The sequence below is a fragment of the Calidris pugnax genome, unplaced genomic scaffold (assembly GCF_001431845.1).
Source record: "Calidris pugnax isolate Ruff unplaced genomic scaffold, ASM143184v1 scaffold157, whole genome shotgun sequence".
Classification (NCBI taxonomy): Eukaryota; Metazoa; Chordata; class Aves; order Charadriiformes; family Scolopacidae; genus Calidris; species Calidris pugnax.
Genome location: NW_015090992.1, coordinates 405,725 through 430,748, shown reverse-complemented (window position 1 = coordinate 430,748; position 25,024 = coordinate 405,725). Strand labels below are relative to the sequence as shown.

The 25,024-nt window shown below is 36.2% G+C and overlaps 1 protein-coding gene across 2 annotated transcripts in view; it reads left to right on the top strand.

The window, feature by feature from the left end:
• Positions 1–25,024, top strand: part of LOC106895384 (long-chain fatty acid transport protein 6-like) — a 42,430-nt gene that overhangs the window by 98 nt on the left and 17,308 nt on the right. The window contains exons 2-6 of one of the 2 annotated variants that reach the window (XM_014954793.1): positions 179–760; positions 9,154–9,273; positions 11,426–11,584; positions 12,634–12,758; positions 23,657–23,851. In XM_014954793.1, the coding sequence (XP_014810279.1) occupies positions 247–760; positions 9,154–9,273; positions 11,426–11,584; positions 12,634–12,758; positions 23,657–23,851 (1,113 nt within the window). In that variant the 5' untranslated portion in view covers positions 179–246. Of the gene's footprint in view, positions 1–178; positions 761–9,066; positions 9,274–11,425; positions 11,585–12,633; positions 12,759–23,656; positions 23,852–25,024 lie in introns of both variants that reach the window. The other variant, XM_014954792.1, reaches the window with a different exon arrangement.

Sequence of the window (25,024 nt, the reverse complement as noted above, 5' to 3'; positions counted from 1 at the left end):
GCGGCGGGGACGAGGTGGGCGGGCGGCGGCGGTGGCCGTCGGAGGCTCGGCTCCCCCGGCTCTGCTGCTGCCGCCTGAGCGAGCGGGGGTTGGTGCGGGGCTCCCCGGTGCGGCGGCGCGCCTCTCCGGGGGAGGAGAGGGCGGGAAAAGCCTCAGCCCTCACCGGCTTTCTCCTCAGACTCCACAGGCGGCCTGGCTGCTCCCCGCGTCCCGGCTCCCTCCCTCAAGCCGCCGGGCTGTCGGGCGATGAGCGGCTGGGACGAGCTTTATCCCGTCCCGATGCTGCCCTCCTGGGTACCGGGCGCTGCCGCCGGGGTGGTCTCCCTGCACCTCCTCCAGAAGCTCCTCTTCCCCTACTTCTGGGCTGACCTGAGGTACCTGCTGAAGGTGTTGGTGTATGGGCTGACGGTGGAGGTGTACCGGCTGCAAGGGAGGATTGTCACCGTGCTGGACAAGTTTGTGAAGCTGGCTGAGAAGCAGCCCCACAAGCCGTTCCTCATCTACGAAGGGAAGGTGCACACCTACCAGGATGTGGACAGGAGGAGTAACAGGATAGCGCAGGTCTTCCTCCACCACGGAGCGCTGAAGAAAGGCGACACGGTAGCCTTGCTGATGGGCAATGAGCCGGACTTCATCCACGTGTGGTTCGGGCTGGCCAAGCTGGGCTGCGTGGTGGCTTTCCTCAACTTCAATGTCCGCTCCAGGTCTCTCCTGCACTGTGTCAGTAGCTGTGAGCCCAAGATACTGGTTGTGGGAGCAGGTAGAGTATATTCCGGTGATTTGTACATCCAAAGCTTTTAATGTCATGCCACCCCAGTGTATGACCCTCCAGCTCCTTTACAGAAAACCTGATTTTCAGATGGTCATGGAATGAAAGAAACCTAGGGCTAGAAGGGGCTTCGAGAGATCACAGAGCTTAAGCCTCTCAGGAGGTATCAGGTATATCTGTGCTTTGGGGCTATGCATTTAACCTTTTCTTAAAAAATGTGAATTGAGGAAAGTTTGCAGTGTCAAAGTACAACCTGTTCCAAGCAGTTGCTTTGGTAGTTGCTTAATGCATCTCAGAAAAAAATTAAAATGATATATTAAGAATAATTTCCCATTCATTTTAAATAGTCAATTTTAACCTTATGTGAGTCATGTACTTTCGTATCCTGGTCTATCTCTGCATCTTTTAGTGATCAAAACCACTGCAAACTGGAAGATTTAAGTTCAGACTGTACAACTTCTGTTGTATGACTGTTCACAGAGATAAATTAGGCTTCCAGAGACTAAAATTGAGAAGGTTTTTCTTACAGGTGTAACACATAGGAGGTTACTTTATAATAACCAGCCTACTGTTGGCATTGGATTGTGGAAGAAACTGCTGTGTTGAATACAAGAGAATAGTGTGTGTTGTATAAGTTTCCAAAGTATTATATTTTTATTAAGTGCTTCAAAAGAATTTAAAATCTTGATGTAGGCCTACTGTGCGTAGTATATTCAAACTGGGCTTCAGTTGGAGATCTATAATCTGAAGGCAGATCCAAAACCTAAACTTGCCTCAGTATTTATGATTGAATATAAGTGAACCTGCAATGCTAAAAGATCACACAGAACCTTGACATTTGGTTGGCGGGGGATATTTCAAAACATTGAATACTAATGCTGTCCTTCCTCTCTGAAATTACCATTTCAAGTCTACTCTGCCTCATTTGTATTTCACAACTTCTTGCCTTGTTCCTATTACACAGGTTGCGCGGTTTTGCATCCATGACACCTAAATGGTGGAATTGCCTTCTGTCTGTTCTCTGCTGCTGCAAATTTGTGCTTTCAAAAATGTATTTAAGATTTTTCCCTTGCATATTTTTAGTTGTAAATTTTGTCATTCTGCTTGTATATGGTATGCTGGTTCAAGAATGCTTGGTAATTAAAACAAGCTAATGAAACAAAAGTCAATTTAAATATAATCCCAAAACACAGCTTCTGAATTGAGACTTTTTAATTTTGCCTTCTTACTTTATGAAAAAAATAAATATTTTGTTTAACACCCTTTTATTAATATGTGCTTTTGAGCGAATGGATTGAGGAATGGAATTAATGTTAGGGGAATTCTTGCTCATTGACTGTGGTGAAGGAGAACTTTGGATCAAAACTTGTATCTAAAAGTAGTCTTTGTGAAAAGGAGAGGTTACCTAATTAATGAAAAAAGCATTTGCAAAGTAGGAATGAGGTCTCTGTTTCTCCACTCTTGTTACCAGCAGCTGATTATAAGAGTGACAATGTTGAACTAACTTGTTCTGAGTCTGCCTCTCACAAAAGAAGAGCTATGTGCAGACAGATAATACAACAGAGACACCAACAAATCAGTCTCTGAGCGGATCTCTTATGTGTTGGTCTTCTTACTTTATTCATGGGTTCTAGTCTCTGCAGTAAGTTTTTCAGTCCCTTGTGAAGCCCTGCATGCTGCAGGGCTGCACAACGTTCTTTGCGACGTAGAGGGTTTTTTTTTTTTAGTTGTATCTGTGAAAGAAGTTGAAGTTCTGCTATGTGCTTATTTATTGGCCACATCAGACAGAAAGGAGCCTCTCCAAAGGAGTCCAGATTTTGTAACTGAAGGTTCATATGCCGTTCGTGGCTTTGAGGACTAATTCATACCATGCTTGAAGCAAAAACATTTTATACACAATTATGGTCCATAATAATTTTCCCCTAATGTTTATAAAAATTGTGGGGCAGTATTTAAAGGAGGTTACACAGTCAGTTCACAGAGATCTGTTAGACATCTTTTTGTCCAGTGTTAGTGTGTGTTTCAAGGGATTCTTCTTTATCAGTAGGCATGCATTGAACTTTCTTATGTGTTTTGCTCTTGCAGCACCATTTTCAACAGGACTGTGCATAGTTTGAACATTGTATTTTTTCTTTTCAAAATATTTACACTAAAAATAAATCTCCCTGTGGTCCAGTATCTATCATTGGCATAGCCTGGCATCATGTTCGGCAACTAAGATTGGGGTTTTTTAGCCAGAGATTAACATGTAGTGGTATTTTTTCTGGATAGTGGAAATTCTAATTTTCAAAAACATGTAGGTTTATTACCCTCCACAAAATATATAGGCTTGACTTAGCGATGCCATTTCTCGTAACAGTTACAAAACTACCTTTCCAATTTTTTGGATGACCTTCAATCTTGTTCATGTACTGCAGCATAGCAGAAAACACCCCCTTAAGAATTTGTGCTGAGCAAGACTAAATTTGCTTTGAAATTCTTGTCTGTAATAGCACCAGGAACCTGTATGCAAATCCACTTAACATTAAGGTTTTATTTGCACTGAAGGGAACCTTCCACCTTCTGCTATTTTCTGGAGCAGTTCCCACAGATAATTGTTTATTACTAAATCTTCCCTGCTCAGAATGGTGGAGTAGCCTTCCTCTGCATGAGATCATTGCATCTTGCAGCGTCTTTTTGGTACATCTTGTAATTTTTCCAAAATGCTTTTATTTTTTACAAATGGTGATAGCTCTGTCCAAATAGGCTAGGTACTATTTATGGTTGCAATTTCTTCCACATCTTGTTCAGTCTTTCATGCTGCCTCTTGAAAGATTACTCTCCTTTGTGGAATTTGTACTCCCCAGATTTGTTTTGTGCCTGCATATTTTTCAGAGGTTGTGGTTTGGTAACCTGGTCCAGTTAGTAATATCTCGTCTTTCCTTCAGCACTTGTAGTCAGACTTTTTCTGGTCTGACAATTCTCTGATATTTATATGGGGGTCTTCCAATCATACTTAAGTTTTGGGGGTTTAGTTTTCACTTGCATATTCTATGAACTCTCTGCAATTGAATATTTTATTCTTAAGCCTCAGATATGTTATAAAAACAGATATGTTATAAAAACTTCAATATTTCTCCTTTTTGTCTATTTCTTGTATGAAATTGATATCTCTAAAAGACTGATTATTTTTCTATGACAGCAATGTTCTTTTAATTCATTTAGCACCATCTAGTAGCTTGGTTTTTTTCCTTCTCAACCAACCACAAGCTGTAAAGGAAAAATTATAGATTCTCTGATTTACCAATATTTAGATTTTGTGTTCCTTCCCAGTATTTCCATTTGCCTTTTGCAGCAGAGAGAGTGTTTTTGCTTTATCTGCTTTCATTTGCTGTGTTCCCAGAGCATTCAGCTCTTGCTTTAATTTGTTGTGTAACATTCTCACACTTCCATTCCCAGAAACACTGTCTACCACCTCTCCCATACTGGGGACTGTTTGTTGAAAGAGATTCAAAAGTTGGAGTTTAAAACTGCTTTTTCAATGAAACAGCAGTTAACTAACATGTAAGTAGAGGAGGAACTTGTAAAGAAGAAAAAAAGAAGCTATATGCCCTTCTCTCTGCCAGACTACTAGCATTAGCTTGCTCTAGAAGCCATCTGACCTGTTTAAAAGGTGTTTGTCCTTACTGCATTTGTTACTAGATTAAGCCACCCTTATTATTTTAAAAACTACTAGTTTATCAGAGCAGTAAGGTATGGCTTGAAATGAAGGCACCTTTTAAGGCGCTGTGGCCTTTCTAGGGAATGTTTCTACTCGTTGGAGTCTTTTTTGAACAAGAGATTATGCTTTATCTTTAGGACAGTACCTGTGTAACAACAATACTATTAAACAACACTTACAACGTAGTGACCCACCAGAAAGGTACAAACAGAATTTGCCAGTGCATTTATGGTGTGTTGCTACTCAGAAGAGTTCAGCTTTTAGTAGGACATCCCAGGTTGCCGTTATGACTTCTGATGCAAGGATTCAACTGTGAAAGGATTACATTACTGAACTCCATGAGATTGGTTTACATCAATCCTGACAGCAAAGGCTATTTAGGGAGTGTACGTGCTGCAGCCTGTGGGCAGCCCGTTTTACGTGGGCCTGCTTGAGCAGGGGTCTTTGACCAAGGCAACCTCCAAAACTCCCTTCCAACCACAGCCCTTCTGTGATTCTGCAGTTCTGCACAGAATTACATCTCCCAGCTGTGCAAGTGTAGCATTTTCCTGGCCAGGTTTCCTTACCCTTCAGGCACCAACAGTGCTTTCTGCTGCTGCTGAGTGCATTCTGAACTTCTCGCCATCTGAGCTCAGAACCAGGGTTTATGCTGGCAGGAGTAAAGTTCAGACAGGAGTGTATCAACATCCTAGAGAAAGAGAGTAAACAGTCTTTTTTGGTATTTGTGAATTATGTTCATATGATATTATAAGCAAGTAGCAGTATCATCTCTCATATGTTAGTCACTGAATGAAAAAAAAAATAATGCACTTTGTCAAAACCATTTTTTCTTACCTGTTAGAAATAAAAAGCTATTTAGACCTAAACATTTAGGGTAAGTAAACCTGCAGATGACACTCTGCTCTATTAGAGACCATATCTCTTTGATCACTTGCTGTTACTTGGTCTGCATCTCTGTCCCAGATGGCCTTTCAGTGGAAAACAGTGCCAACTGTGATTTCCAAGCCAGTTTATGTTTTATTACCTGTACTGTTTCCAGTGGCATTTCAAGATACCGACACTAACCCTGGCCCACAACCAACTTGTAATTTCTTTTATTATTACTTGGTGAAAATAAGTGCTGAGTATAAGGAGTCACTCGGGGGATCGAGTGTAAGTAACAATAATTTTCTGAAGCCAGACAGCGTGGGGAAGATTTTGGACTTGCCATAGCTTACTGAGCATATCTACCAGGGTGCACATCAAAGTTATGTAAGAACCATTCATACAGTTCATACAATTTTCCTTCTGAGTAACTTTCTGTTCAGTACAAGTTGATCTCATAATCTGATGTATTCCTTTCATCAGTGTAGGACTGTGTCCTTGCCAACAGGCTGCATTGTTTCTTTGGTAGAAAAAAACATAAAAAGCCTTTTGTGGAACTTGAAGCCTAGGACTGTAGTTCAAAAGCAAAACATATTTTCATTGCTTTCTCAAAAGATGTAACTGAGTTATATATTCATTTGAATTTAATGGAACAGTTTCACAAACTATTCTGATGAATAATGAAAGGCTTTAAGAGCAAGAGGGGAAAAAAAAAGAAAAAATGGAGAAACATATTAATCATGACCAATTACAGATATTTTTTCCCAGTAGGAGACCAATAGTTAGCAAATGGTGAATATTCATATACAAACTATGTAAACAAGGCACACAGAACTAATCACTACATTGCCAAACTTTAGATAAGCAATCATTTCTTCCAAAACAAATAAACCAAAACCTGAATGTACTTTTGTAGTGTAAAAAGCAAACAATTACTTGAGAGAAACCACAAGCTTAAATAGCTAAATTAGTTTACTATTAATTGCTTTTCTGTATGGCAAAGTACACATACCAAAGCACACATACCAAACTATAGGTCCTCCAAGAGCGCTGTTTTTTCCTGACACATGGACAAGATTGTATGTAAAGACCAATGATCCATACACGGTGTCTGGCACAGAAGTTCTTTGTTCATGGAACAAAACACTAGTTGACTGGGATTAGAATTATTCTTTGGAAATAATGTTAGTACAACTGAGAGTTAACTTCAAACACCCCATGCTCCTGTGTGTTCCAGAAGTAATTTTCAGTTTCTGGCACCTTGAATACAGCTGTTTTAAATTACCCTTTCTTATTCAGGAAGTCACTCATTGTTTCTGCTGTTCTCTGCTATCTAACTAGCAATTTCTTTCAAGATAACATATAATTACAAGTTGTTCACATATTGTTCCAAGTAGTAGATTTCTGCGCACAGAATAAAAATTCTATTTCATAATCAATTCATAGTTCAATGGTAGTTAAGAAACCAAGCCTCTGTGCAACAAAAACAATAGGTTTTATGAGTGTTTAAAGAAACAATCAACAGTGTGTTTGTTTAATTTGAAGATTGATCTTAATTGTTTAGAGTAAATATGTTTCAGTCTACTAAATTCCCTCCTGTCATTCTTGACTCTTAAATGATTGTGTTTGTAGAGTTGAACCTAATAGTTGCCATCTTCCTTTGAAGGAAGGAAAGAAAAGAGGGAAAAAAAAAAAAGAAGAGTAAGTCCTCTTCTTGACAGACCGGCATTTTATGTTGTTCAAATACACAGAGAGCTTGGTGTACATCTTATCTAGAACTTCTGAATACTAAAAAATCAGAAATATGTGTGAATTTCATCATGTCTTGCAATCCTGAAGAAAAATGTCTTCTGCAGAGAAGTTAAGAGTTGGTAGGTAATACAGCTTCATCTTCATCACTTTCAAAACCGTAAAAAGCAAAATCATTTAAGGAAATGCAAGAAGGAATTAATTTATCTATGGAAAATAAGAAAATGCCACAATGATCCGGTGGGTATCTGCAGTACTTTAAAAGGGTGATACTCACTGAGGACTTTTTTGTCAGGCCTTTTGCAAGAGGATAGTTTTCAATTAAACAATAGGTGGAATTTCATTTACAATTACCTAGGATAATTTTGCCAATGACTTTTATTGGGCAGTTTTTCTTAATATTTGTATATCGTGATTGTTATCTGGAAAGGACGCTACAGAGGATGGACAGCTGAGTCTGGTTCAAATGACACTAGAGGAGCCAAGAAACTCTTAACAATCCTTAACAATTAACAGTCCTTAACATTTTGCTGGCACTATAATTGGAGCCACTGCACCAATAAAGAATTACAGAGAATGCTATGTTCTTTTACTTTCTGTAGGCTTTAGGTTTGTTTAGGTTTTTATCTGTTATAGTAATAGGCACCAGTATGTCATTCATTAAAATATATACAGCAGTCTGTCATTAAGAAAGTAGTTTTCTGAAAGATTAAAAATTTTCAGTTATTTTGGTGTAAAATTTATGTAAGGGGATTCTATTAATGGTATCCATATTTAATATTTCATATTTGCAAAATGAGCTTGGAGTTGACATTGGGATTTCAAATGCTGGCTCTGGCAATACCTCATTGCCAGAGGTTCTGGGTGAGTCATGTGAACTTTGTTTATTCATCTATAAAAACTGAGATAATAACATAAATTTATACCCATGGGGATATTTGCAAGATTAATTACGTCGGCTGAGATCCAGCAAAGCACTTAGGTGTAAATGAGTCTTTAAGTATATGAATAGTTCTGTTGAAAGCAATATTATTCCTATTCTTGAGAATTTTCCTGGATTAGTTCTTCAATGCCTGTGCAGTGTTCTGAGAAAGTGACAGAATGTAAAAATGCTTAGAAATATAAACATAAATACCAAATGTATTACTTAAGGATTGGCCTCTCTTTATATTTTTCTTTTTGTTTAATCTGTCACTCTCTCTCTCATGGTTTCTTGATAAGCAAACAAAAAATATCTTAGTTATGCAGCTGTTCTTATTCTGTAAAAGTGATTTTGTATTTATATTCAGGTAAAAGCAAATAGAAGGAATGGTTTTACGTGAATGAATGTGTGATTATAAGAAAATAAAATTGTCTGAGGTACCCAAAATCAGATTCTTTAAGGTATCTAAAACACTCAGAGCACTACATAAATAGGCACATGGCTCTTTGACAGTGTCTGAATAAGCTATGGGACTGTATAATATTTCTATTCTCTGAAATTCAGGTACCTACATAAATGATATAGTTTTTTATTTGTGTGCTTGTTTTAAATTAGTTACTTCTATGCCTTTGAAAAAAATACTGTTTGATGAGAGATTGATGTTGAGGGCATCCAGGGAAACCTGCACTATAATTACCAGCTATGTGTATGTTTGCCTTGCATCTTCAACAGATTTCTTCATGATTTATTTAACTACACTTCATTCTGGTCTTAGCAATGGCCAAGGGTTATCCAAAAAGAGGTGGAAAGCATGAGCTACTAATCAAGGCTCACCATTTAGGTTTGGGGGCTACTTGACAATTAGACCTTGTGAGGTCAGCACTATTTTTACCACATTATATCCCGTTTTCAGTGAATTTTCATTCTACTTCGTCACTATTTTATTGACTTTATTTATGTCCATGTATTTATTATATAAAGTAAAATTTTCAGGGGAAAAATACTTTATTCATTAGTTTTGTGAAGACATAATGTAATATTATTTTATGTTATTTTTTTAAGATTTGCTTGGGACACTGGAAGAAATTCTTCCTAACCTCCAAAAAGACGTTAGTGTTTGGATAATGACCAAAGACTCCGCTTTCCCAGGTGTGCATACCCTGTTAGACAAAATAGAGACTGCGTCTGAAGACCCAGTTCCAGTTAATCGACGCTCTGCCAGTAACCTCAAGTCAACTGTTTTATATATCTTTACTTCAGGAACAACAGGTACAGGTCTGCTAAAGGTTTCATCTAGAAACTTGATTTTCCGAAACTCTGATCTTTTGGTTTATTTTTTCATAGTAGTTATAATATTTCTTATCTAGAAGCATTATAGTAGAAAATAACTTGCCAGTAACTATTTATAGTCAATGGTTTATGGGCTTCTAATCTTTTTTTTTTTTCTGCCACATTGTGCAAATACTATGAGAAACTTTGGCTCTTATTACTTCGCAGTTAAGGTCTTTATGAAACATTTTGCTTTTTTGGTGGGTTTACAATGATAATAAATATTATTTTGTGATCACATACCACTGCATACCTAGTATAGCTAACATTGTGTCTAGAACTTTAAAAAAACATCAAAATCTTCAAACAAGCAAATAGACAATTGGGTTTTCTTCACTAAGTCATGTTCTCTGCAGGTCACTGCAGAGACAGAAAATAGGATTAAGTTACTAGCCTTTTAGTTTAGAAACAGATGGCTGAATTTATTACTAGTGCTCCAGCAGCTAAGAAGCTAAGACTTTAAAAAAACTGATCACTGACATGAAAAGCAGCATGATGTTGTTAAGATAAGCAGATTGGCATTCTCATTCAGCTGAACACAACAGTTTTAGTCACAGGAAGATTTAAAAGAAAGATGTGTTTTACAGCTTTGTTCCCTCATACAAATAGTTATTTAGTTTATTTTCAGGTTCTGGAGAAAAATTAGGAAATAAAAATGTCAGTCTGGAATAAAAGAATTAGGAAGATATAAATGTTGTCAAAAGGTCAGGTATGTTTGTAATACTACTAATATAAATGTGGTCAAGCTTGCTATTTAAAGTAAGGAGTTTTAGCTAAAAAACACTATAAAATCCTCCAGATAGGAGGTTTTTGATCTTATGGCTACATTCAGAATGTCTGTGTGAACTCCCAAATTTTAGTTATGTATATTTTAAAATATTTTTAAGTGCTATTACATTAACTTACATTGGCTTTCTTTTGTGTACCATGTAGACAGAAGAGTAACATTTGTTTAATCTGAAGAGTATGGAATAAGGAATTCTAATCTGAAGTAACTGAGCATTTTCACACTTTTTGAAAAAGCAAGAGCATAGTGTTGCTCCTAAAATCGATGACTGATAAATTTAGAAGAACGAAGTATCTTGCATGGTCTGTAGTCAGCTGTCTCTAAAGGCAGAAGGGAAGAACTCAAGACTGGAGCACACTTCTTGCTATAAGTGGTTCATTGGCAGCACAGGCTTATTGCCTTTTCTCTTCAGTGTGATGGGTTTTGGAATAGCTTTAAAGTATAGCTAGAATCTCCATAGATCACACTTCCAGTTAACAGCTCTGGTTAAGTCTTCAAGTGAATGGTAGCTTTGCTAAAATAGGTGGGAAAACTTCCTGTACCATTAACTTTTTTGAAATTTTTAACAGTTCTCACTGTTCATAATCATGACTCAGACTGAAATTTGTGTGTGTGTGAGCACATATATGAAGCAAGAACACGTCCCCTACTCAAAATAATGGGTACCGGAGTAGTAGCCCAAGAAGCTCTTCCATGCGAGTCTGCATGTTGCTGAACAGAAATACTGTGCTGAAACTGAAGAAACACATTAAGAAGAACCTAGCTGGAGAGGATTTTTTGCTGGATTTTTTTTTTTTTTAATTCTACCTAGTCTCCATAGTGTTCTAAAACAAATAGGTAGATTTAGATGTCCACATCTTAGATAAGCACCCACTGCATGATCTACTTCATGTAGATCCATACCTTTCTTAACTATGTTACAATCACTATGACACTTGCCTGAAAGAGATCTAGAGGGATGCCTCTTTTTGTTAAAGGAATTCCATACGTACAGTAAATGCTTTCAGTCCTTTGCTGGTTCTACATAATTTGATAGCTGCTCACCATGGAGTTTCTTCATGTTTCTGCCTATTTGAATTTATTTGACATCAGATTAAATACTTTGCAGACAAGGTTAAAAACTGGCTTTTGTATCTTTATGCGTACAGAACAAATATGCAATAATGTATTAAACAACCAGTTGTCTATTAACAGCCAAAAGTTCTTGGTTAGTCAAGAAAGAGTTGGTTCTTTTATGATCTTATAGATTTTATATGGGAAAACTTTAATAGAACAGTTACGCATGGTTTTGTGTTTTCATTACAGGTCTTCCAAAGGCCGCAGTCATCAGTCACATGCAGGTTCTTAAAGGAGCTGCTGGACTGTGGGCTTTTGGTGCTACTGCAGAAGATGTCGTTTATATTACTCTGCCGCTCTATCACAGTGCAGCATCTCTTCTTGGCATCGGTGGATGCATAGAATTGGGTATGGCTTGTTTCGTTTAATTGTGCTGCTAATAGAGAAGTAATTATTACAAAAATGTGTAGAACACACTTAGGTTCACTGCCATTAGGGAAACTACTGCTTTGCTGAGATAAAATGAATAGTCTTTTTGGAATAGCTTTATATTTCTGTATTTGGAGATGTGGGGCCTTGTAATAGCGAATGAGCTCTTACGAGCTACCTTTGTCGTACTGAAGAAGAATTAGTTACAGTCATTTGTGTCACAAATGTTTTAACTTTCTTTTATATTTGCGTAAAAAGGAATTTAAGGACATAAGTAATATTTTAGCAGTATGCGTAGTGCATTAGTGTACATACAGACTAGGCATTATATCGTGGAATAGAACTAAAATATATCTTAGTTAACTTAAAAAGACTGATAAATACATTTATAGTAAACATTCAGCTTTGTCATATATTGTTAGACGATATATAGCTTTTTTTTTTTCCAGTTAATTTTTGTGCTGTTTTGGCATGGACAATAAAATACATATTTTACTGACACAGCGTAGGTGTCCTCCATGACTGTCTTATAAAAGACTTATTTGGAATTTGATGGCAAATATTTTGTTTCCTGAAGCATCAAGGACAAGTCAGAACAAGGGAAAGGTCGTTTGATTAGAAATTAATTCTCTCTGAGTCTGCATCGATAAAAACTTTCTTTGTTGAAAAATGAGGTTTCAGTGATACCAGAATGATTTGCTAATTCAGGCTGACTTTTCTGGACATTTTCAGTTAAACTCTTCTGAATAATGTTATAACACCAACAAAGAGAAGCTGTCTTCTTGCTTTTAGCCTCTTATCTATCAGTTTACTGTCTCACGAAGGAGGAGGCTAGGTTCATCTCCCTTCCTTGTCTATTGGGTTTGAACAAACATCTTCTAATAAAACAGCTTAAATACCATATCGTTCTCTGGACAAGGCTGCTCTTAGTTTCTCTTATGTTCTATTTTTTAGAAATACTGAACATAACTAGCTAAGCTGCCATATAGAGAAAACACCTAATTTCCTTTTCTACTGTTTCCACAAAGGTGCAACCTGTGTGTTAAAAAAGAAGTTCTCAGCTAGTCAGTTTTGGAGTGACTGCAAAAAGTACAATGTGACTGTCATCCAGTACATTGGAGAACTTTGCCGTTACCTTTGCAGCCAGCCAGTGGTAAGTAGAACCAAAATGGTGGCTATTCGTCTGTAAGTTATAGGTACATTTATTGTTCTTAATGTGGATATATTAAAAGGGTAGTAAAATTGTACTCAACCCATCCCTGCCCTTCTTTCTATCTGAGGTTATTCAAATATTTGGTGATCTGTAGACTGCAAAAAAGCCCAAATGGCTTGAACCAGGAACATGTTAAAGTATTAAAAGAAAATATTTCATCACTAAAAACTGGATCAGTATCATTTGGTGAAAAAATACTATTTCAAAGAGTTTCACAATCTAAATTCAGAAAACCAGAATTACTGTTCATTGTCTTTTCAGAATTTTCAAAACTTTGTTTCTTGGCACGTAAGTACATCAGAGGTCTCAAGTTTTATAGTTCTTGTTTTAGCGCTGGTTTGGCTCATGGAATGGGCTTCTTTTGAGACCATCTAAACCATATTTTAAAATTTAGAAGGGGTTTGCTCTAGGTTAGCGGCTCAAAGGAGGAATGCCTTTTGTTGCAATTTGGAAGCTATTCCAGACATCAAAGCTAGTTTTGTTAAAGTGACATTCCTCTCTGAAACTGTATTAGCCCTAACTTGAAAATACTTCTTTTCCCGTGGCAGTCAGTGGTGTAATGGTCTATCTACATGGTATCAAGTACGAAGTATGCTGAACCTGTTGTAATTACTAAGGTTAACTGAATTAACTGGCTGTTAACTCATAATTGCTATTTTCTGATGTGTTTCTGTATCTACCCATTGACGACCAAGGGCGAACAAGATGTTTAGGCTAAACTAAATGCCTAAAATTCATTGGAATTAATTCAAGATATGGAGAATAATATAAACAGAATGGATATACCTTGTTGCATAGCGCACGTAACTGACTTTCTATCCTTAAATGTTTGTACTAAATGTGTCAAAATGAATATGAAATAAACATTCATACCGTTGGCAACTTCCATCCATTTATGAGCTGCAGGTTGTCCTATTGTGTTTGAACAACAAATCCTAAATGATACATCATTTATTATCTTACCTGATTCAGCATTTTAATAAATGACTTTACACAGTCACTTACGATCATATACAGCGTTTATTTTGGACACTAAATAAAAATAAATAACAGCTTCCAAGTACCTCTGTAACATTAAGCAAAAAGAGCTGTGTTGTCTTTTAATTTAACAGAATGTTTAGGAGAACACAAAGAATGTGTGTACCTTGTGAAAATGTACAGAAGTTAGATGCAGTGAGACTGTTATCTCTTTGAATATCTTTGCCTCGATCATATTTTCACTTTGTGATTTCAAAAAAATAACTAGTGTTTTATTTCCTTTCCAATGAATTGTATTGTAATTACTCATCTCTTAGGAAATGGTGCCAATAATTCAAATCAATTAATCTAATAATTCCTTTCAAATCCAAGATCTAATTTTATGATTTTCCAGAATAACCTCCTCCTTAAGCAGTGTTCTAATAATTCGAAGAGAATGCAAATCTGTCTTGTTTTCCAGCAGAATAACAATTTTCATTAATATCTCAAGTTGCTGACCCAAGAATGGAAAAGGTCAGTGTTTATAAGACATTGGATGTTTTTTTAAGTAATGTAGCCGTGGGTCTTAGATCCTACAGCACTATCCATGCATGCCTCAGCAAGAAGGTTCTTGAATTAAAGAGAGCATGGCTGGTGTCCCAGTGACCGCCACTGGCTGTGATGTGAAACCAGAATAACAATACCTTTTTCTCTGTGTTTCTTTTTTGGGGGATTGTTTGTTTGGAGGGGTGTGTGTTTTGGTTTTGGTTTGGTTTGGTTTGGTTATTTGTGTGGTGGGGTTTTTTTAAAAAATTTTATTTGTTTGGGTTTTTTAACATTTAGAAAATAAACAAAACGTTACAGGGTAACAAAAAGTCGAGTTAAAGACCATAAGGAAAATAAAAACATATTTAATGTTAATCAAAACATAAACAAATCTAAACCTTTTATAAATTTTTATATATCTTTTTATTGTAGGCTAGCATGATTTCCCCAAAGTCATCTTGCTTCTCACCAAAACTTCCCAACTTTTGCTGTGTTTGCAGCCTCAGATACTGATTGTTCCAATTTTCTGTCCTTTAACTGCAATTAGAGCATGGCATTTTGTTTTACCCATTTTATCCTGTTCAGTATCTTAAAGCAAGAATGATAGATTAATAGAAACTCTTTAATTTTTAAATCCTTATTAAGCGATCATGAAGTTAAGGAAGTTTTTAAATTTTGCAAAAAAAGATATTTATACCATCATTAACTATTTATACACTATATTTATACCATCATTAACTATTCATTAACTATATAATTATTCTATTTATTAGTTTATGTGCGTACTTTCCAGGAGCTGGCATGTCTAAACTCATTACTCTGTGAGGCTACAGGGGTTTTTTTGTTTTTGTTTTTGTTTTTTGCTAGCTGGCTGAAGAGAAATCTAATGTATCTTATCAAGAAAAAATAAAATTATAAAATGAATCAGTTTGACAGCTATGTACTTGAAGAAAAGTAGTAAGTATTTGTCATGTTAAAACTGGAAGAGAAACATGTTCACACAAATAAGTGGTAGGATTTCAAATGTTACGCAATCCATTATTATTTTTCAAGTAGGTGAAATAATTTGCCAGGTTTTTATCTCTCTTTAAGCTTCATTAACTAAGAAGTACTATATGTACTGGCAACATGAGAAAGATACAGCTAAAACAAGTTCTAAAGCTCTGTGAAGATTTAATTTGGGCAGTGTTCTCAAGGTTAGAGTACTACCTTACAGCCCTCCTAATGAACATAGATTAAAACTGTAGTAATTATCGTAAGTGCTTCATTTGTTTATTTAACACTAAAATTGAAATAAATGGTATATTTCTATTAGTTGGGGGCCACAGAGTGGCCTTTTATTTCATAGAGTCTGAGCAAAACTTTTTGGCAAGTCTCTGGTAGCATATAGACACTTGGCTTAGGTTTCCTTATTTGTTTTGTCATGTTTGATCTTTCTGCCTCCCACGCACATCTGCAACAGCTCTTGAAGACTCCTTTGCAGTAGAATTTTTCTGAAACCTATTCTGCATCCAGTTTAGTAACCCGTAGTCTGGAAAGAACATTTGTTGGAAAAGGAAGTTGTCTTTTTTCTTTAAGTACGATTAGAAAGACCTTGCATTATGTGATATTGGTAGATGTTTCTGGGCTCCTAAATAAGTGAATAATCCTCATGCCTGCCCTCTTCCAGACTCTTTCTCTTCAGTCATTTGATCACAGTGGAAGTGCAAGAGCAAGCATTGATGGGTAGTAGCTATCAGTAGCTACAAAATGTATTCTGACATATTAGCATATAGCATATAACTACAGTGAAAGAGAATATTCAGCAAATTATTAACTAGGTCTTGCTGGCTGGCGTTGCTCAAAGTCTCAATTAACAATGATCTATGACATTTCAGAAGTGTGGCATGGCGTAGCTCCCTTTTTTCTCTCCAAGCACAGGCCTTGGGAATGCACGTGTACTAATCTGTGGATATATTGTCCTTAGAGGGTTGCAACACATTTAATGTTTAACAAAATATTCCTAATGCACATGCAGATTTTTTTCAAATTTGAAGTAAGGAGCTGTTTAAATAATACATTCCGTCCTGGAGCTTTTGGAAATATATGAATGGTAATGCAGCATCTCTTTCCTGCTTTTCAGTAAAGGAGACATAAATCCTGAAACGATTTACAAACAGAGCCTAGAAATCAGCTTGCTTTATCATTGCATCATTGCATCCTGCTCTCATAAGTTGTCATATGTTATGACATTAATTATATAATGTATGATACCTTGCATGAACTTGGTAAGCTCTCTATTGAAAAAAGAGTTCAATTCTACTTGTATTCAAAGTCTATTTCACAATTAATTATATCATTGCTTAGAACTTTTCTTTCAATATCTATTCTGGTTGGTGTCCTTTTAGTATTAAGCCAATGTTATCCTTTGGCATCAGTAACATTTCCTATTTCCTTGGGGTTACCTCAAGTGTATAAGACCATGTATATCAGCTTTCAGACTTTATTTTGTTAAGCTGAAGCAAGCCAGTCTCTCTACTAGATCCAGTTTGGCCAAGGTTTCTTTGGATGGGATTAAGCTCTCTGAAGTGACTTTAGAAAAGATGCTTAAGGATTTATTTTATTAAAACTCTTCTGCATTACAACAATAGTAATTTAGACAGCGAAAACAAGGAAGTCAGTGCTGCTGGGATAAGCAAAGAGAATTAACACTTATTTCCCTAGTGTTGACTCTAGTTGTAAGGGGTGTAAGCATGGAGTTTATATAATCTTGGATAGCACTCTCTCCCACCTGGAAACAAGTTTCTTTGAAGGAACGGAATTTGACGGTCGAGTAAGGAACAAAAAATGAGTCAGCAGGCACTTCTCTAGAATGCAGGTTGTACTTGGCATCACATTTTATTCCCTGTTAAAATTTACCTCAATTTATGTTCAGTACTGAAAATTGTTCGTTCTCTTACCATTAAAACGTGAAGCAGAAAACATCAAGTGCCCTGCAGGTTTTCAGCATGCACATTTTATTAAATACCCCACACCACAAATGTGTCACAGTTACAGACAGCTACAACTGTACATTCCATTTTATGTCTCTGAATATTCTCTATATATCATTGCAGTTTTATTTACTGGGTGAAATTTCACAATTTATTTATTTTTCTAGTAACCTCTGTTGGTTTTTTTTTTAAATCTGCAACCACTTGCATATGTTATAAGCAGACATAATTCTTAATCCAAGTTGTTACTGATTTACTACAGTATTAACAATGCCAAAAAGGAGAATTGTACTGTTTGTACATGCACTTAGAGAAGACAGAATCTTCAGACTAAGAACATACTGAGTTTATCTGAAATAAATCATAGGAATGGACCTGGGATTTGGAAGCTTGTATTTTTTCCCTCCAGACTATATCAGTTGATCTAATTAAAAAATATCCTGTATATCAAAAGAAACTTTGTACTTTCAACTGCCATGACTACAACAGTATTATTTTTTAAAAGTGAGTTTAAAAGCAGATCATAATTCTGTCCATTTTGGCTACTGTCTTCTGATACTTAAAATATACTGGCACACCTTTCTTGCACTCCATCTACACAATGATTCTGTGTCTGTTTTCTCATTCGTCCCACTACTAATAGTAAAGCTTTTAATGTTTTCTTCCTAAAAAAGTCTTCTGTAATGTTCGTAGAGCTCCTTTGGCTTAGAAAGCCAAAGTGGTTTTCCATATCCAAAAAAGGACTGAAGGCCTAGTTGCAATGTCTGCTACTGGTTTTAGCATGTGGCTCAAGACTTCTCTGAGTGTTTAGGAGGTCAGATAGATTGATCGATTTCCTTCCTTACAGCTTCTTTTCCTAGGTACTCATCTTTTGGTTTATGCTAGTGGAGTCATGCAGAAGAGTCATGCAATAGTGAAGCCTAGAAATCACAATCATACTTTTACAAAAAGAAGCTTCATACTGCTCACAGAATACTGTGCGCACTATGAAGCACAAGAAATAATCTGTGCATGCTTTAATTTTCTGAATTGACCTTTGGGAAGTTTTGTGTAATTTAGTTTGACTTGTGGTCTCCTGGGGCAGTCAACAAAAATACAGCTATCTACTTCATATTGCTGTGTGAAACACAGACAAAAGTCACCTTTTTTTGTTGGTAGATGTTTTCTGAGGAAACAGAACTAAAGAAAACATTTCCTGTTAGAAGAGCTAAAGGAGGAAAACTCCTGTTAGAATCTAATCCTATTACATTATTAGGAGATTGATTAATGAAAGCTTGGTGAGAGTGAGCTATACTAAACAGCAAACAACCAGTTCCTGAACTGGGAGGATGTGTTCTGTTTCTAGAATTCCCATTCATTTCTTATGATGAACCTCCCCAGTACCCTTCCTGTTTTCTTTACTTGCATTTTTAACCATGGGTATCTGTTTTGCTCAAAAAATCTAGTTGCAATAAACAATTAGATATTACTGAAAAGTGAATGTAAGTATGCACCTCGAAGAATTTATTACATCTGTCATCGTGATGTCAGTAGAGAACTGGTGAATGTGTTCTTCCAGGTATTCCTTTTAAATCCACAAAGGGAAATGCTGTTGTGGTCCGTCCATCATATTTTATATTTAACAGACGTTTGCATTTCTCAGGCTCTGAGATTGGTTTTAATTACATCAAGGCCATAATACAGGAAACATTGCATGTTTCTTTGCTTGAAGTTGCCTTTGCTTCTCTCAATTTGGCTTTTTCCTGCTGCAGAAATTGTGAAGTAGGACAATGAACTTGTTTTCTTGCATTCTCTTAAAGCAACTGCTAAGCATCTTTTTATATAGCTGCAGTCATGAATCCTTCTCTCACCAATGAATAAACTGTTGATGGCACTTTAAAAGGCATTTCTTTTATCAACAACTTAATCATGTAGGTAGTCCACATAGTTTATAAAGAACACTTAAGGAGGAAAGACTGGCAGATGAAGAATCCCAGGTATGTGGTATTTAGTGTAATAAGGCAGATCTTGACTTGTCAACTAATTACTATACAAATGAAACAAGTACTCAAAATGGAGAAACAGTGCGTCAGAAGCTCTATGATGTATGCAGGTATTTGGCATATGGTTCAAAGATCTTAGCAGAATGAACTGAAGAAAAGTCCAGGCGTAAGGCAAGAACAGTTCTTGCCTATTAATGCTTCAAAAAGGCATTGAAAAAAATGTTTCGCCTTTACTGTTAGAAATAAGTGGATATAGACAGAATCCCTGTTTTATTTCACATTATTTGAACTTATTTGTGATGGTTGACCATGGCAAGGCACTAAGTCCTTCATATTCAAGATACTGTGAGGTAATACAGCTTTTAGTGAAGGAAGTGCTAACTAGGTACTGTTCTGCTGCAGCAGGGTAACAATACCCATGCTGACCACCTGCTTACCAGCTGTTGCACGGTAACTGGCTGACATGCCACAGCTTGTTCAGGTGTCAAGAGTGGCACAGGGATAGTAGAGCTTGTCTTCCAGAAGAGATGTGTGCTAGGAATTCCTCCTACTTCTGTAATTCACTCTACTGTACTGAAGGGAAGCCAGTTGAGGAAATGCCATCTGAATATGGCAGAAGTTCAGAGCATGACTGTTTGGTGCCATAGCCTGTTTAAAGAATAAGTTCCTGCATATTTAATTTATTTCTATTTTCATACATTAGGATGCGCTAAGTGTGCCTCACTCAACCATTTTTCTAACTTGTTGGGATTATTCCCTTCCCTTCCCTTCCCTTCCCTTCCCTTCCCTTCCCTTCCCTTCATTTCTTGCATTTTATTTACTGCATAAGTTCTCTGTCACAGTGCCCACGGATACCAACACGCCTGGCCTGGAGTCAGACTCTGGCAGTGATCTGGACAATAACACAGATGATGAATATATAGATAGAGTCAAGAAAAAGATGTTAAAATGGCTAACTAATTTATTTACTGTGGTACACTTTCCGCTGAAAGTTAGTTCCACTTAAAACGATCATGAATTAATGTCATATATTATACAAAAATTTAGATTAAAGCATGTAAAAAAGAGCTATATGAATTTACTCACATGTAAAACTAATGTGACTCATCACTGTTTAAAGTTTCCCTCATTGTAATCATTCTCTTCATACTTATTAAGTCTGCTGGGAGACTAAATTACATATAATTTCCATTCTTACAGCTGAAAGACTGCTAAATGCATGACAGTTTTAATGCCTTTTCTCCAGAAAGCCCTGCAGTGGGAGTCTTATATCAACAGATGGGTACAGCTGTGATGGAACTGACTAAATCACAAATATGGCAGTTGCAGCAATGCAGTCTAACAGAAAATTTACCTTAGTTGTGAAGAAGTGGATTACTGACCTCTCTTTTAAGAAAATTTTCTTTCTGTTATCAGTTCTTGGTGACATCATACACCTTCTTTGTATTGTTGCACAAGGGCTGAATGCCTTAAGAGAATGCTTCCCAAAGTGAGACAGTGAGTGTAGTTGGTAGGTGTTAACACTGCAAGCACAGTAGAATGCTGACCTGTCAGGTTTACTCGGTGTCTTTTCCACTAGAGAAACAACTTTGTGCTCTAGTAATATAAACCAGCAAAAAAGTGCTTTGAACCTGCTTTGGCAGGGGGGTTGGGCTAGATGATCTCCAAAGGTCCCCTCCAACCCCTACCGTTCTGGGATTCTGTGATGCTGTAAATAACATGAGGAACCGAAAGCAGGGGAGTAATTGCACTTATAAATGATGCTGTATTTGTCCTTTTGAAACAAACCATAACCCACGTAGGGCATTGTTTTCCAGTTCATCCTAGTTTGTGTCTTTTCAGTAAATAGCCATCAATGCTTTTGTGTTGGTTTTTTTAAAGTATAAACAATAAAAGCAAACTCACCTGCTTATTAACATGGTCTCCAGAGATTCTTAATGTTCCTGGCCTGATGAATGACCCACTTAATTAGTGTGTAAACGTATGTGCACATATTTGTCTGCTCTGTATTGTGGAACAAAGGATTCGAATGAAAGAATCTCTAATGCTATTTTTCATATCTTAGCAAAGGCAGTACATTTGAATAATTCAGTGGTGTCAGCAAGAGGTAACTGCAGTTCAGTTGCTGACATGTTAATTTCAGTGTAGCACTGACTGTAAGGAAAATAACCCACTTTGAAAAGTTTTAAGTTGAGCTAACTAAAAGCTCAATTCAAAAGATGGCAGACAATCTTCTGTGGGGGAAAAAAAAGAGTTAAAAGCTTTCCTGACAAAGTTTAAAGTAGCACTGAAACACTTTCCCTTAAAAAAGGGAATACTTTTATTGTTCGTTGACAGTGTAATGATTTTGAGTGTGTAATACAGCAGGCTTTATTATTTCAGATATATGAAGATCTAGACTGTTGTGTTGTGATATGGCATCCGAAGTTTAAAATACAAACCACTCAAAAAATTACATCTATAGGTAGACACTTTGGTGTCTACATTTTTAGTTCCAGGCTATGTCCATTGTCAGTTTCATTGTACTAAATCATACAGCACTTCTAATAATGGTTTAGCATGAAGGCAGTTAAATATGTGCTTGTGTGTCCAGAAATGATGTTTGCATCTAAAGTAAGGTAGGCAAGGAGAAGGTAAAAGGAAAGTACTGGGTTGTTGTTAAAAAAAAAAAAAAAAAGTTCATGACTGAGGGAAGGTGGTGAGTGATGTAGTTTTGAGGTAAAATAGCAGGATAATTCCTCAGATTGTAATATGCCGAGAGCTACCAGCAGCTAGTAAAATAGGTGAGTTCCTTGCTGAATCATCTCAGCAAGAAGACTTCCAGAAGAAAGACTGAAGCTTAATAAGAGAACTTTTTACCTTCCTATGAGTTACTGGTTGGGAAGAAAACCAAGTTACTAGAGGGAAGGAAAAACTTGGTTGATCCTTGTGATTTAGAGGAGGAATCTAAAATTTCACTGTGATTGCAGGTTTTGATATGCAAGTGAGAATTCACAATCCTCATGAAAAAATGAATTTGGCCAAGCCTCTGAGGAACAGTCCTATCTATATACTCAGTAGAAGCATCACTGTTTTTAACATTCAAAATATTTAAAGATTCCTGTTCCACTCAGCCAACCAGATCTCTTCACAGAAATAGTTTGTGGTGCTTTTATGCCAGATTAAAGGTGCTAAAATGGATTTTCACTCTGAAGATATACCTAATTGATACTGAATTAGAGTTGGGAGGGGAAAAAGAAACTATAATAGAAGAACACAGAAGATAGGGAATATCTGCTTTCTTTAGTATATGCATGTGAATGTGTGTACATATATACACACAAATATAGAGATAGAAATAAAAAGACTGTGAATATGTACATGTATGTGCCTATGTATGTAAAGAAGTGTTTGTATACATTTGTGTAAGTGTACATATGTAGAGGTATATACAGACAGTGTTGCGGTATCAGAGGTATGTGGTATGTGGTTCTAAAGGTATGTGGTAACAAATTGTACCTCTATTTATGTTGTGCTATCTCACTTCTTGGACATTCTGTATTGCCATCATTTGCGATGATTAAAAATGGAGTCTTATTTTTAAAATAGGTGAAATTAAAAACAACAACAACAAAAAACAACAAAATAACATTTTAGCAATTTTGCCTTCTGATACTTCAACTTAAATCTGATTGTACTTTAAAAGTCCTCCATCCAATCACAAGTTTTAGGAATGTATTCATAAAATTAAGAGTCTCACTGAACTGGATGAACACATACTATTGTGTTTCTTGTAATAAATCATGGGAGTTGACAACAGTAGGGCCTCAAGATCACCAAGAAATAGTGTATTCCAAGTAGCATTGAACAAAACCTTGCAAGCCTCAATATTGAAAGAAATACAGATGACTCATACGCAATGTGTGGGAAGGAACAGATATTACAAGGGTGTGAAATCTGATTATTTCCTATAATCAGTCTGAAGACACAATAAAGTAACTATTAATCTATGCAGACTTTAATCCCTTGACAGAAATAATTCCTGCCATTCTCTGTTCTTCCCGTTTTTCTAATTCCTCTGAGTGGAAACAGACTAAGATGATAAAACTTCTAAAATATGGAAGCATTTATATAAATTAGCCATTTTTCAGGAAATAATTTGCTTGTTCAAGAAAAGACAAGCAAACAAGATAATAGGTTTTTGATTGCAGTTTGCTACATTGTAGCTGCAGGCAAGCTATGTCAGCTTTCTTTAACTTCTTAATTGTTGGGGGTTTTTTGTTGTTGTTGTTTATACTTTGTGTATTTAAAGAAAATACATTTTCTTATCAACATAAGCAACAATCAAATGCATTGATCAGTATATTATATTTTAAATTCTTTCTTTCTTTTTTTTTAACAGAAGGAAGGAGAAAAAAATCACAAAGTCCGACTGGCAATTGGAAATGGAGTAAGAATTGATGTATGGAGAGAATTTTTAGACAGATTTGGTGCTGTTAAGATCTGTGAGTTTTATGGTGCTACTGAAGGAAACATTTGTTTCATGAACCACACAGGAAAAATTGGATCTGTTGGACGCACCAATTTCTTTTATAAGGTGACTATATATTTATGTGTACTTTGTAAAAGGGAGTGCTGAAGGTAAATGTGTTTCTCAGTTTGATCACAGGACACGGGGCTGCAGGCATAAATCTGGGGTAAATTTTCTGTCTTAATAACTGCAAGTTGAATTTGCCTTTTGTAAAATCTTGGCTGCCAAAGTATTGCAGATAGTGCTTAGCACCCAACCCAGTTATACTTTCAACAGTAACTCTTAGATTTTTCCTTAAGTTCAGAAGATTTAAAAACCCTTGCCTCTCTTCTGACAGTTATGAGTAGTTCCGAGTAACATTTCAAATCTCTATTATATTAAAGGACAAAAGAGGAAGTTGGATTTGTTTTAATAGCTCAGAACTCGTTATCTGTGAAATAAACATACAAGTGTCCTGTTTTGAGTTAGTGTTCTACAGAATATATTTAGAACTGTTTTCAAAGAGTATATATATATATGTGGCATATTACCGTGTAAATACTTGGCATAAATGGGAATTAATAGTAAATAAAATAAAGTAACATATAGGCAGATATAACTTTAAGAGGTATTTTATATCTAAGTGCAATTAAACATAAGACAACACAGTACAAATATAATCACTGTTGAGTAATTGTGACAGACAATACTTACCACAGGTATTGATTTTAAAATTCTATGCTCCTTTATCTACCAAGTCTGCTATATTTATTCAGTTTATTCCAGGTTACTAAAACTAGAAAAAAAATTACATTTTTTCACTGCTTATTCTATAGTTTCTCTTTTGTATTTCATCAGCTTTAACAATGGAAGTCATATGTCTTGGGGAAGAGGAATACATACTGTTTATATCACACATGGTGGCTTTTCTTTCATCCTTCTGAGTAAATTAAGAAGAATTTATTTCAGCTTGAAATTCACAGATAGCTCTTTTCCCTTGGGTCCTGTTAATACCATCTCTTAAATGGTTTGAGAAGTCAGTAAATAATGTGTCACAAACTCGAGCTAATAGTATGAAAGATTATTTAGCAAGGCTTTCTAGCAATGAGACTTGATATTTAATATTACGTTGTTATTTACGCCAATTTTTACTCTTCTTGAAATAAATAGGGTAACATACATTGCCTAGAATTTGCAAATGAACGGAGATACCTATCCATACTGAGATACCTGTCTATACATAGAAATCCTGCTGACCTA